Source organism: Xenopus laevis, chromosome 7S (genome assembly GCF_017654675.1).
Source record: "Xenopus laevis strain J_2021 chromosome 7S, Xenopus_laevis_v10.1, whole genome shotgun sequence".
NCBI classification, from domain to species: domain Eukaryota; kingdom Metazoa; phylum Chordata; class Amphibia; order Anura; family Pipidae; genus Xenopus; species Xenopus laevis.
The window spans coordinates 62,877,527-62,892,208 of record NC_054384.1 but is presented as its reverse complement, the minus strand read 5'-3'; the positions used below and the strand labels follow the sequence as shown (position 1 = coordinate 62,892,208).

At 35.7% G+C, this 14,682-nt stretch overlaps 1 protein-coding gene across 3 annotated transcripts in view; it reads right to left on the bottom strand.

The window, feature by feature from the left end:
* The window catches only part of robo4.S (roundabout guidance receptor 4 S homeolog), a 127,098-nt gene extending 113,230 nt beyond the window's left edge, over window positions 1-13,868 (bottom strand). The window contains exon 1 of one of the 3 annotated variants that reach the window (XM_018241665.2): window positions 13,532-13,868. In XM_018241665.2, the coding sequence (XP_018097154.1) occupies window positions 13,532-13,709 (178 nt within the window). In that variant the 5' untranslated portion in view covers window positions 13,710-13,868. Of the gene's footprint in view, window positions 1-1,074; window positions 1,330-13,531 lie in introns of those variants that run through there. The other 2 variants (XM_018241666.2, XM_018241667.2) reach the window with 2 other exon arrangements.
* Between the last annotated feature and the right edge of the window lie 814 nt (window positions 13,869-14,682).

Here is a 14,682-nt window from a genome sequence, read left to right as displayed (position 1 = left end):
TAAGATATATAACAATGGGGTTCAGTGGGATGGCTCAAGGTGAAAGGTCAAAATGAGGAGTCCCCTTGTCATATGTTGAGCCATACATAAGTATTTTAGATTTGGATTTATAAAACATATTTGTTTTTTGCCCTAACAAATGCTTTCCAAATAACAGATGGAGGATAATTGATTGCCACTTGGCAAGAACAAAAACATCCTAGCAAACACTTTAGTTGAAGAGGGAGGCAGCTGAATAGTACTGAAATTAAAGAGCAACAATTGTCCTGTCTTCCATTGTTTAGCATTGTATACTTCCTAGAGACAACTTAAAATGCTGGTGCATCTTTTGCCACATGTCTAGGTTCTCCATCCTTCCCTTAGTGAATTAACACAGAGATGCACATTAAAGTACATGTATTATTCAAAATACAATGATACTTTGTGCTTAGTTGTACAATTGTAAATGCATTATAATGCACAGCACAAGGACATTTTGGACACCTGCACTGGAACTGCTGTATTTGATTGCTTAAGTTCTCTTCAGAGAGATAAATTCTTGTGAGTTACATGCTAATGTTGTGTAATTGCTGCCTTCCACCTGACAGATGTTTTGTCTACAGGCTTCTTGAGTGCTGTGTAAGCATCACAAAAGTCTGTTTTTTTTGGCTTTGGGCTCATACAACCCTACTCTCTGGGAGTAATCTGGAGTTTATAAAACTAAAATGCAGTTTTGATTTAAAATTGTAAAACTATTAGCCACAAATTACATTTTGTAATTGACAATAAACATTTTGAAAAAACATAAAACTTTATCGGAGGCAAAGAAACAGCAAATAGGAGCATATAAGGCAAGGCAACATTTGGTGATTTATTATATCCTGCATATGTAATCACGGAAATACATATTAGAATAGTATAGCTTTCCCTTCCACACACACACACACATTATATATAGTATAAAGCTTATAACATCTTACTTTTCTCTTAAGCCTATATTATCCTTGCTAGTCAAAGTTAGCCCTAAAATCTGCTGTTTACGTTCAGGCTTAAATACAATCACATTCATCAATAGTACATAAAAATGACACTCACCTTCCATCCAATGTATTTCTGTCCAGATGATTACAGCCATGCATAAAATCCTCCTGCAAACCATAGCTGCCAAGTGAATTTATATAAAACCTGTACTCAGACTTGTGTAGCCACAGGATTCTTAGACCAGCCACTAAATTCCCAGTCCTTTCTGAAGGGGAATGCAGCTCAGGGACATTTCTTCAACTACAGTTTTCTGGCTTCAGCTTAAACCCCTGTAGCCCAATGATCCCTGACTCTAAGCAGCCTGCAGTCTATTGTCATTTCCTTTTTCCTAACTGGCAATGTGTTGTTAGAGATGAAGTGACGGCAGTCCCTCCCATTCCCTATGCAGGAAGGCAATGCAAAGTTACTGGTTAACAGAACTTTTTTTAGACTTGGTGATCCTCATTGTTTATACCCATTATGATATTTTTAGGTTCTATTGTTGCTAGACCTTTAGAGCAATTCTATGCTAAATTAGTGACAAAGGCATGTTCGGCCTTTCTGTTCACACAAAGAAAATGTGACCAGAACAAAATATTCAGAATGTTTTGCTTAGTTTTTTAAAGCAGCGGTTGTTTTTCCTTTTATACTAATACATTTTGAAAAAAACAAACTTTTTTTAAACATATAATTATTAGTAATAGTAGTAGTTTTACCAGTAGCAAATGTATGTAATTTGCATTATTAGTGTTCCATTTGTTGCAGAAGACATATATCCTGTCTTTGTAGAAAAAAAGAATTAATTTACAGAGAGGCACAGCTGCTAGACACTAAAAGTATGCACACTAGGACACTATAGACTAAACAGTTGCACCCACATTGTCTTACACATAAGTGTTCATTTACAAATGCAACCAGTAGTGTGGCATGCTAAATTACATGTACATCAACGGCATTAATAAAAGGTTCAGGCATGGGACCTGGTATCCAGAATGCTCAGGAGCTGGGATTTTCTGGATAACAGATTTTTCTGTAATTTGGATCATCATACTTGAAGTCAACTTCAAATCATTGAAACATTAAATAAACCAAATAATACTGTTTTGTCTCCAATAAGGATTAATTATATCTTAACTGTGATCAAGTTCAAAGTACTGTTTTGTTATTACAGAGTAAAAGGAAAAATGTTGAAAAGTTTTAATTATTTGATTATAATGGAGTATAGAATGGCCTTCCCGTAATTGGAGCTTTCTCCATAATGGGTTTCCAGATAACAGATCTTATACTTGAATATGAGTAGAGAACTAGTACACCTTCACATGCTTGTGAATTACTTGTTGGTGTACTTATTGATGCAAATGAACATTGGAATTACCACCATCCTTGATGTGGAGGTATTTCTAGGGATCTCATCTGGGATGAGTCAATAGACACTACTGACTTATTGTGTAAACTGACATTCTGGATCTAATTGTTATAAAAACAGCTCTGGGTACTGTCTATCATTTAAAAACTCTATTAAAGTTCTCTATTAAATCTGGAATTCATTTTCTTATTTAAATGAACCAGGGCCTATACAGTATTAAGAATTTCTGCATTTAAACACAATAGAGTATTATGTAAGTGAGATTGGGGACTGAACAGGAAGGTGGGGTTAAAGGAAATGTTCAGTGTAAAAATAAAAGCTAGGCAAATAGATAGTCAGTGCATAATTAAAAAATGTTTCTAATATAGTTAGTTAGCCAAAAAAGCCAATCTATAAAGGCTGGAGTGACTGGATGTCAAGCTCTTCAGTTGCTCTTAGTCAGCAACTTTAAGGGGGGCACACATGGGGCATAACAAGAGAGCTGCAAAGCAGGAAGTAGTGTTCTGGCTATTATGTTAGACATCCAGTCACTCGAGCCTTTATACATTACATCTAACTATATTAAAAACATTTTTTATTTTGCACAGCCTATCTACTGTATTTCTCTAGTCACTGGGGCAGTGGTGGAAGTTTAGGATTGAGGCTAGAGGGGAATCATGTGATCTCCACAAGAGCAACCTTCAGCAGCAATTTGAGGGGAACAATTTGGAAAGTGGTTTATTATAATATTATCTGTGGAATGATCATATATAAATTGATGTTATCAGGCACATATTTGTGGTGAGGCCACAAAAGGTGGCCGCAATCTAAGGTGCACTGGGCATGAGTGAAGGTACGCAAGCAGGTGCTAGAACCATGGACCCTAGGGGCACCCATGAAGGAAGTTCGGGGCCATATCTTATATTGTAAATAAATCAGCAGTGGCCTTTTCAACTCAAAACAGGTGTTGGTCTAAGAGTTTTAGAAGAGATAGTAAGGATTTGATTATATGGATGTGGCCATTACTTGATGCTGCCCCTGTAAAACATTAATCTGTTGCGCCATTCTGGCGCACAAATACTAGATCACTTTACTTGCTAGGCCAATCAAAATGACAGCTTCCAAATAAAAAATACTTAAATGTTCCAAAAAAACAAAGTTTATCGGTGCAAAAAAGCTTGTTGTTTTATTGAAGTAATTTTAATTCCCTGCTAAAAGAATTTCCTCTTTTAAAGTATATGACATATTAACTCATCAAAACAAGATCAATGTCATTAAATATCAGCATGCAGTTCTTTAAACAAAACAAATGGGATGGCAAAGAAAACCAGAATTTGCAAGTGTTATTGCAAATGAATTGATGTTAAATAAACATGTAGATCTAGACACAGCTTTTTGTTCTAGCGTGTCTGTGAATAGATATAGAATAGCCATGACTTTTATGGAACATTCCTTCAAGCAGTTACAGTGAAGAACTACTGTCCATATCTACTAACTGCTAATTTCTCTGTCAGCATCCTGCCTCCCCCAATCTGTTGTTATTTCACAAGCATGCCCTGTGGGGCTGCAGCCATAATGGCTTTTACTGAACGTCCTGATGTTTGCACATTATCACTTCAGCTGAACCACAACATGTTACTGCATAGTTCATTGCTATGTACACAAATTAAGGAAATGCCTATGTTTTCTACTCGATGCATGTTGTTATGTGTACCTGCTAATCATATACAATTGTCAAGCTTTTTCCTGTAAATCAGTACAGTGATGAAGTATAGTGTTACTTTTTCTTGTATTTTTTTCTGTTGTTTTCTTTACTCAAAAAAATTTACTAAATTGCTTCTGCAATAAACTTGGCATGAAGGATCTCCAACAAACTAGTCAATAGCATATCCATTCTGAGCAAAAATTTAAGTTAAGATGCAAATCTGGCCCTTTAAATATTGTGTACATGCCAAATATATTTAAATGGGGCTAATTGGTAGAAAAAGTTGGGGACCCCTGCTATTAAGAATATCAAGACATTGTTGTTTTTTTTTTGTTTTTTTTAAATGCAGCAGAATAAGAGGCATATTTATCAAGGGTCAAATTTCGAATTGAAAAAACTTCGAAATTTGAATTCAAAAAGACAAACTGAAATTAAGTCAAAGGTTTTTTTTTGTTCGAATAGGTCAGTTTTCGATTGAATAGGTCCGTATTCGGCCGAATTCGAATCGTATGAATCGAAGGAATACCGCATTTGATTGAATTCAAAATGGGTTCTAGGAGGTCCCCCATAGACTAAAACAGCAAATTGGCAGGTTTTAGATGGTGAATGGTCAAAGTCGAATTTTTAAAGAGACAGTACATGATAAATTTCGATATTCAAATTTTTTAATTTTTTTCAAATTCAAATAGAATTTGGACTATTCCTTAGTCGAAGTACACAAAAGTAGCTCGAAATTCAATTTTTTTTCATTCGAAAATTCACCTCAGCCTTTGATAAATCTGCCCCTAAGTGTAATTAGAAAGGGATGAGCAAAATATTTTCTGTGTTTTTTGTGCCCATATGCCCATAGACTCTAATGGATAGTTAAAAGTTGTCTATCCAACATCTTCATAGATTTCTTTCTGTGACAAACTTTTTAATATAACCCAACCAACCACTATGTCCAAATCACTAGTCAATCCCCTTGATGGCTCCTTGTAATTGGATTATTAGGAGAAGGACACAAGGGGTACTTTGTGTACACTTCCCTACCCTAGAAATGAGCTAAGAGAGAAGATGAAAAAGTACTTTTTACTTTATGGAAATTAAAGGCATACTGTCATGGGAAAACATGTTATTTTTCAAAATGCATCAGTTAATAATGCTACCCCAGCAGATTTCACTGACTGCACTGAAATCCATTTTTAAGAAGAGCAAACAGATGTTTTTTTTAAATTTAATTTTGAAATCTGACATGGGGCTAGACATTTGATCAGTTTCCCAGGTGCCTCCAGTCATGTGACTTGTGCTCTGATAAACTTAAGTCTCTCTTTACTGCTGCGCTGCAAGTTGGAGTGATATCACCCCTCCCCCCCACACCTAGCAGCCTATTTGCAGAACAATGGGAACGTAACCAGATAACAACTCCCTGGTAGATATAAGAACAGCACTCAATAGTAAAAATCCCTTCAGTTACATTGAGTATAAGAAACAATAGGCTGTCAGAAAGCAATTCCATAGTGTAGCACTGGCTCTTTCAGAAAGCACAAACCAGGCAAAAATGATCTGAGATGGCTGCCAATGAACCAAAACTAAAAAAAAATACACTTGGGTTAGGAATGAAATTTTGAAAAATATGAGTGAATTATTTACAGTGTAAACACTGTAATTTAGAAATAAAAATGACACCATAAAATTCATGAAAGAATCCCTTTAATATTTGCCACAAAACAATCATCGAGTTAATTTAATGCTTATATATTTTTTTAACAGACCTGAGGAATGGCAATCCAAATTATGGGAAAAAAACCCTCATCTTGAGCATTCTGAATTTTAGATTATGGGTCCTTCATCTATAGCAGTGATCTCCAACCTTTTTTTTACCATGAAATGCATTCAAATGGAAAAAAAAGTTTGGGGAGCAACAAAAGCATGAAAAAAAGTTCCTGGGGTGCCAATTATGGGCGGTGAGTGGTCATTTGGTAGCCTCTACATTTAAAAAAAAAAAAAATAATCCTATATAGGATTTTATGACTTTACACTCATTACAAAGATTTAGCTAGTTTATTTAGTTACAATTACAATGTATAAATGACAGTTACACAGCTGCTTTGAAGTAGTGCTGTGATTGTAGGTTTAGTGCTGATTGCATTTAACCCTGCATGATTACTGCCATGATGATCAGTCAAGAAGAAAAGATCAAAGCTACAGTATGTTTAATTTAAGGATGGGGAGCAGGACAACCTTTGCATTTGGATGTTATCAAGAATTCAGGAACATGTTCAAAAACAATATTTACATCATTCTTAGGAATTTTGCAAAGTGACTGAAATAACAAAATACTGTTCTACTATTTATAGTATGATATATATGAAAGTTCTGCACTAGATCTTTTCAAACCCCAAGAAACATTTGTTTAAATAATGTTGCAGCAATTTGCACAGTAGTGGGGCCCCTGCTCTGCAAATTCTCAACTGAGAAAGTTTTTAGCAAACAAAGCAAAGCAAACAGCGCTAAGCATAATTTAGCTTTTGTAATTTAGCACAGTTTGGTGTTAAGTCTTTCAAATCTAGTCTTGTGCTTCAAATCTAGGTAGCACACACCTTGTTCAATTCTTGAGAGTTTGCACCTCCCTCAGTGTCCTTCCACACTTGGAAACACTTGTAGAAACCCAAAATGGGCAGCACTCCAGGGTTTAATTAAAAAGCCTTAATTTTAAATAGCAGGGCAACATGCACAGCAACGTTTTGAGCCTGTCACGGCTCTTAATCAAGTCAAGTCGTTAAGTCTTGTGCTACCTATCTGGCTGCCCACAGCCTTTCTTATCGCCTTCCTTAGGTCTTCTGTACCGTTTAGATCAGTGGTCCCTAACCAGTAGCTTGGGGGCAACATGTTGCTCACTAATCCCTTGGAAGTTGCTCCCAGCGGCCTCAAAATAGCCTGGCTTGGATGAAAGTTTTGGCTGCAAAACAGAGCCTCCTGTAGGCTGCCAGGTCACATGGGGGTAATAAAAAAGGTGGGAACCCCTGGTTTAGATCCTCATACAAAAAGTGAACAAAGTTCCATTGCCTAGTTGTTCAGAGGGCTTGATTCTATCTAATTGTGGCTGTCTGGATAAAGCAGAACTAGAATTTTGAGGTATATGTACAGAAAAACCTTCTATGTGGCCCATAACCAATGCAGAATATTTGCTTGCAGTAAGGATAATCCTCTAGGAAAATGACTTTACATATGAACCTACTTTCTTTTTTATGTGTTATAATATATAATACATAATTTTATAGATTAAGTATCCTTCATTGTGGTTAGTTATGCCACATGCTTATCTGCTTGTCATTGTGGAATGTAGCTGTAAGAGAAAACAGGAAATCCTAAAGTGTTATTTACCAGTGGATGGAAAGTAAATGTGTGTGTCCACTGGGAAGAACACTTTTTAGTAGTGAACAGAAAGAATAGAGATGGTATGTGACAATTGTCCTCTGTCTTGAAAGTTCCAAAACAGGATATCCACGTCACTGCATCTCAGAGCATTTACTAGTATATCAGTTGAAAATAGAAGCCAGGAAATATTTTTACAATGAATAAAGGATCCTAAAATGGTTAATTGTTTTTGATAATAGATTTTACAGCTGAAACTATTTCACTATTCTTAAATGTTATTTTATCTGAAATTATTTTAACAGCATTCTGAAATTCGGTAACCAATTACTGTATTTTATTACCTGTTGTTTATTTTTATTTTTTTGTTTTACATTTTCAAAAAAAATCATATGTATTTAAAAACTTGAGAGACAGTATTTTAGGAGCATTATAGTAATACAAAATGCAAAAAGGAAAGGTTGTGGGAACAATCCATGGCTTAATAAAAATGTACTAAAATACAAAGGAAGTGCTACTGATCTGGCCAAATTAACTACAGACATAGAAAAAAAGAAGAAAAATTGATCAATGCACATTCCCTAGTCCCCTGTCATATCAGTAATCTATGCAGATGCATGTATTTACAAAGACAGGGGTTTTTTAGTTACAAAATTATGATCATAAGATTGATAAGCCACCATACCACGTCAAAGTAAAACCCATATGGTGGTCCCTAACTATTTACCTCATAATTTCAAATGCTAAATTAAACGTCTCCCGACCTGGGCATTGGTTTTCATCATAGGGCTTAGTCCTCCCCCCGCCATTAGCTTTCAAAGGGGAGAGATAACCTAGACCCCAGCATTGGTTCCATGAGATTAATCCTCCCCCGCTTGCGGCTTTTAAGAGAGAGAAACTGCCCAGACCAACACCCAATTCCAAAGGCATTATAATAATATAAAATTGCTTGTAATTGTGGCTGAAACCCCTATAATTATTTAAACATTTTATAAGTTGACAATTTTTGTGCTTGAGTATGGTAGCTCAGTTTTAGTGAAATGGGGTTATATTACCTACTTTTAATTTTTTACAAAACTAAAAATATTTGTTCAATAATGATAGATAAATGACCACCTAGTCTATTATAGTCTGTGGCACTTCCGTTAATACGTATTCATCAAATTAGCTTCAAAAGAGTAAGATGTTGGATATTAATTCCAATATTAATTGGATATTAATTATTTTACAGCACTTCCATATACTGGTATTATTAGCCCTTTAAAGGGACAGTATACCCTCTATTTCAAGATTAGTTCAATTATGCTTTTTTGTCTTTGATCATATAGGAAATATGTACAGTATGTTTTTGTTATTACTTGCACTGAATAGGGCACCATCTAAAATTAAAGAAATGAAAGTTGCTACTTGAACCCTATAAGCAAAATCAAAACAATCAGACGTACACTGTGTATAATAAGCTGTTCTTGTCACAAAGCCTAATAAAGAATGCAGCTGGGGAAAGAAGGAGTTTATTTATACACAAGGTTTGAGAGTAGACTAGAACTTTGATTGTGCTCATCACACAGGAAGTTCAATGGGACAGCTTTCAGTTTCAGGGTTTCCCTATTTATCTAAAGAAATACCCCACTTTTAATATTCTTTAAATCTTCAAATTTGGCTTCCCAGTGTAAGAGACAGGGCTTATCTTAGGCCAACTGAACTTATTATGCTCAATGGCATACTTCTCAGTGCTGGCTATCACCCTCCAGAGAGCTTGTCACAGTCTCGCAAGATGTGACTGTGGTGCCATGCCCCATATTATATAAATTTTATCCACAGCAGTCTGGACGAGAGGCCTGGGGGATTGCCTATGATGAACACTGTGGGGGACCTGGGGTGGGGGTTGGCACTGTGTCCTGAAAAACCATGAAATTCTGTGTTCCGTTAAATGCTTTGGAGCCAAACCATTCCATTAAATGCTTGGGGGCCTAAGTGTTCTATGAAATGCATTGGAAGCTTCAGTGTTCTATGAAATGCATTGGGGCCACATTGCAACATGAAATACTTGGAGGCCAGACTGTGCCATAAAATGTGCAAGACAGTGTTACAACAGCAGTCAGTAGGAAAGAGGAATAGGTAGACACCATTTTTTCTCACAGCCCTGTGAAACCCAGTTTAGAGGCCTATCAAAATGTTCCCAGTTGTCCCCCACAGAGGAAAACACCAACCACCAAGTTTAGTGAGTTTAATCCTTCCAATGCTTTTTTACTTTTATTTAACATATGGAGAATATTATGGTTTTTTACGAGATATTTACACAGTTATTATATAACAGAAGTGAGGATATAGAGCTGTTTAGGTAGTTAGTGCTAGGAAACTCTCCCTCTTTGTCCCCAGTTCTCCAGATGAAGTGTTTTTCCAATAAGATTTATCACTGTACCCTCTATGCCTTAGGTAACTGTCATGTGAATGCAGAACAGGGGGCTATGTATAGAACATGCTGTATGGGCAGCTGATAAAAGTGTTTTATATTAGCATTGCTTGAAGAATTAATCTCTGAAGTTGCTGAATTACAGCTCTCAACATACTTTAACGCTTGTTGATATGTTGGAGAAAAGTGGGTGTTGCAGTCAAGTTACATTTGGGTGAAGCAACACTGCTGCTAATGGTTTATTTCCCTGTTGCACTATGGGTAGGCATGGATCTTTAAAGCACAATTGTGTCACTTAGCAGTCCATCTCATATGCCTACTTATACATAAATTATCCCTTTTGTCTTTTCTGCATTGAAATACATTTTGTATGTTGAAAGCTACAGAGGAGCACAAATTCAAAAATGTGTGTGCAGCTGTTTTAATGCTTTTGTAGATGGCAATCAAGGTGACATAAATCCTCCCTAAAATTCGGGGCATATATGCCCCCTAACTATCTAAAGTTTTGAACAACAAGCCTAAATACAGATGGAGAAAGATTATCCAGTGGAAATTATCCCTACAAGCAGTATATGTATAATGTAACTACTCTTGGGGGGTTATTTATTAAAATCTGAATTTTTACTATAAAATCCAAATTTTTTGTGAAAAAAAAACTTACATTTTTCAGGATTTATTATACCCAGAGAATAGAAAAAGTCTGAATTCGAAAATCCGGCATCTTAGACCTGCCGAGGTTGTCAATGGGAGAAAACCCAAAGATATCCTGATCTGCCCTGGGTTTTCGTGCAATGCTCCGAAGAAATGTTTTTACATTTTTTCCTGAACTGGAGTTTTTGAGGAAAATGTATTTCTAAATAAGGGGAAATAACCCGTGTGGATTTGGTCATAGTATATTTCAGAAAACAATGAAATAAATTCGGAATTTGATTTCATTTTTTGCTTGACAATATTACAACTTTAAGCTAGAAGGGTAGATATAGTTCTGTTTACAGCTAGGAAAAATATGCTTAATGTCTTATTCAATGATGGCACAAACTAACAGTATAGAGCTTGGTGTTCAAAGAGGCGGAATGATTCACTGCATTGTCCTGATTTGCCTGCCATAGATTGTAAAAGTTAAGGTTACAAGTACCTGTCTGCCAGGTGCTGTAGGTTATACATTTTCCCTGCTAGTCTGATTTTAGCAAATCCATTGTAGCATTTCGATTTAGCTCATATTGCAGTAATTTTCCTTTACAATGGAAGTATATCCGTTTGTAGCTTAAACCAAATGATCCATGAACATACTACTTTAATCCACGCATGTATTTTCCTGTCTTAAAGGAGAAGGAAAGCTACGGAGGCAGTTTATTGCCAATAGATTAGCTGCAATAGTGCAAGCTAGAATTCTATATTTATTCTGTAGAATGTTTTACCATACCTGAGTAAAAAGCTCTAGAAACTCTCTGTTTGTTTAGAATAGGAGCTGCAGTATTAACATGGTGTGACATCACTTCCTGCCTGAGTCTCTCCCTGCTCTGGGCTCAGATTACAGTAGAGAAGGGAGGGGTGGGGGGAGAGAAGCAAACTGAGCATGCTCTTGCCCAGGGCAATGAGGTTTAAGCTGAAGGCAGGAAGTCTGATACAGAAGCCCATGTGTACACAATAGAAGGAAAGAAATGCTGTGTTTCTTTTGACAAAGGACTCAGAGCAACATTATTTTGGGGGTTTACTGGTATATTTAGATGGACCTTTCTGATAAGGCTTACTTAGTTTTAACCTTTCCTTCTCCTTTAATTGAAAAAAATAATTTTCCAAGCTAGTCTATCAATCTTTACTGCCTGAATAATGACTAGCAGAACTATAATTGAAATGGAGAAACTCTTTTGATAGGTTGAAAACAATATTTTGTGTGTAACCAACATATCTACAAAGGATAGTTGCAATGGCTCATAATGTATTCCAACACATTAAAAATGATTATCTTGCATTTTCTCTGCTGTTAAATCAAGCAAATATCTAACAAAATGTCCAAGACAATAAATCTGAATTTCAGTTTTAAACTAAACAATAAAAAGAGAGCTCAAAGTGGTTGCAATAAAGAAAGTGGTCACAGGGTACATGGGTATTTTGCAAAAGAAATACCCAGTTTTTCACCCTTAATTCACCCTTAAATTAACTTCTGGTGTGATGTAGGGTATGATATTCTTAGACAATTTGCAATTTGTCTTAATTTTTTATCATTTGTGATTTTTTATTCAGCAGTTCTCTCTAGTTTGCAGTTTCAGCAATCTGGTTGCTGGGTTCCAAATTACCCTAGCAACCCTGCATTGATTTAAATAAGAGACTGGAATATGATCAGGAGAGGGACTGAATAAAAAGACGAGTAATAAAAAGTAGCAATAACAATGCGTTTGTAGCCTCACAGAGCATTTGATTTTTGGTTGGGGTCATTAACCCCCATTTGAAAGCTGGAAAGAACCAGAATAAGAAGGCAAATAATTCAAAAACAACAAAAAAAAAGAAAAATGAGACCATTTGGAAAGATGCTTAGAATTTGCCATTCTATAACCTACTAAAAGGTAACTATAAGACGAACACCCCCTTTAATAAAGTCATCATCAGCTTAAAGGAAAGGTGACTTGTTTTCCAGGAACTTTTCAATAAAGTGTCAGTTATGTTCCCCACATAGATCCAACCTGGAAAACTACATTTATAAAAGTGCAGCACCCACATTAGCATCTCATTATCTACTGTATGCCATATCGTCCCTGATTACAGCCTCATTTATGGCATTAATTCATCACCCTTATCACCCATTACAGTTGCATGGGGAAATTTTGATTAAACACTTTGACATAAACTTTGGCAGGAAAAACAAGGTGAAATTTTCCTTCTTAGTGAATATGCCCCTAAATTTGTGCAAACAATGGCCATTACTGGGCATTGCCGATTTTGTAGCAGTTATTTTACACAATCTGGTTACCTGAGTCTATCAATATGTTATCATTATGTTTTTATTTGATTTAGTAAATACCTTTCTAATCAGCAACTCAACCACAATACTTTTATACTATTTGCTAGAAATGATGTACCCACCTGCAGCAACATTTATAATAAAAGTCTTGGAATTGGAATTCTATATGTTGATGCCTGAATTTCTTTACTTAAACAAGTCCCAAATAATTTAATTATTTTATGCCTTAGCCCAATAAACTTGAAATGCAAATATTTACTCTACATTAACTACAGAATATTTAAATGAGAAAATATATATATATAAGAGAGAGATTGCAAATTAATGAATATACAAACAAATAAAAAGCCAGATCAGTTTTTTCACCTCATCTTCAGCAAGTGCTGCTTTTGAGGAGAGCACAAGTGAAATGTAATTTATCAGTGTTATCAGAAATAAATATGGTAATATTCAAATTCCAAAGCACCCACTGTCTTAAGAGCTGGATAATGTTTCTGATCAACCCATTTCATATCAACATTTTCTAATTTATTAAATCTGATATTTGACCAAAACTTTGGTAAAATCCCACAAATAATTCTGTCTTATAAAAATATTTACAGGAAGGATGCTTACTATAACCAAGCCTGTTGCACGGTTGCGTTTTCAAAGTGTAATGACATATTACATTAAAATGAGCACTTATTGTGTTGTTTTATTTTACATTAGAAAAGAAATTTGAATTTAACACAGATGCTTGATTCCATTTCTTACCTCTTATGCGGTGCCTTCTTGTCGACCGCTGATGCTGAACATGCCTGGTCTGTCTATGTGTAACTTCCTGCCCATATTCTTCATTAGTGACTGGCTGATGACATTGACAGTAGCTCACCTGTGAACACCATCCCAAGGGAAAAAGTATAAAAACTGGAAGAAAGTAGGCAAAAATCATAATAACGAAAAAAATATCTTCCTTATTGAATATAGTAACTTTCCATAAAAGACAAGTTACAAGAGAAAATCTTCACATCCAAGGGAAAAACCTTGCTGTCTGCGCAATCTACCCCCTTCTGTTCAGCCTTTGGTAAATTATTTGGAATTTGTTATTAAGCATGTTTTCAACTGCTTTTGTGCTTTTTTAAGTCTCTCCTTCCTCCTCCTTTTTTTCTCTTCATGAAGTTGTGGAACAATGGGGTAAAAAAGCATGCAGACCCCATGCTGTGACTGGGGCTGAGAAGAGAAGACAGGGGCTCCCCCAGCAATCCTGGCATCTTAAAATAAAACACACTGAAGGGGGGTTGTTTGACAGTATTTTCTTTGCATGTTTCATGTAAAACAAATAAGTAGAATTGGACAAATCAACATTAATTTATAATTCTCCAATAATGCAGGTGCTGATGCTCGTTTCACTTTTGTCATCTAAAAATGTGCTCAGATCCATTGAAAGTTAGATTTTAAACATTCCTGGAGAAGGATGACTGCATAAAAGGGCAGCAAAAGCTTTTCTGAAGGCTGTTCCCAAACAATATTGATTGTCCTTTGATAGATTTTAAAGCATGTCGACTAAGCCTTTGTAAGCCTGGTCAAAATTGTGAATCTTGAAGAGATTTGAAGACATTTTCATTTGTCAGAATGAGACAATATAACCTTAATGTTCACTATTATATTTATTGCACTAGTAAGCAATTATGTTGTAGGGTCACCAGTGTTGGAAAACATGTAGGTCTTTCATCAGTGATGACTGAGACCTGTATTTCCTCTCTTTTCTCTTGTTTTTTAGTTCCTACAGGCATTTCTTTCTTTCTAGATGAGGTACAAACATAATTAGCTGTAGGAAATTTGTACCACTTAGCTTTCAGCGTACTGGCTATTTATCATCCTAAATAGCGGAACCTACTCAATGCCTGTCAAATAGTCTACTGAAG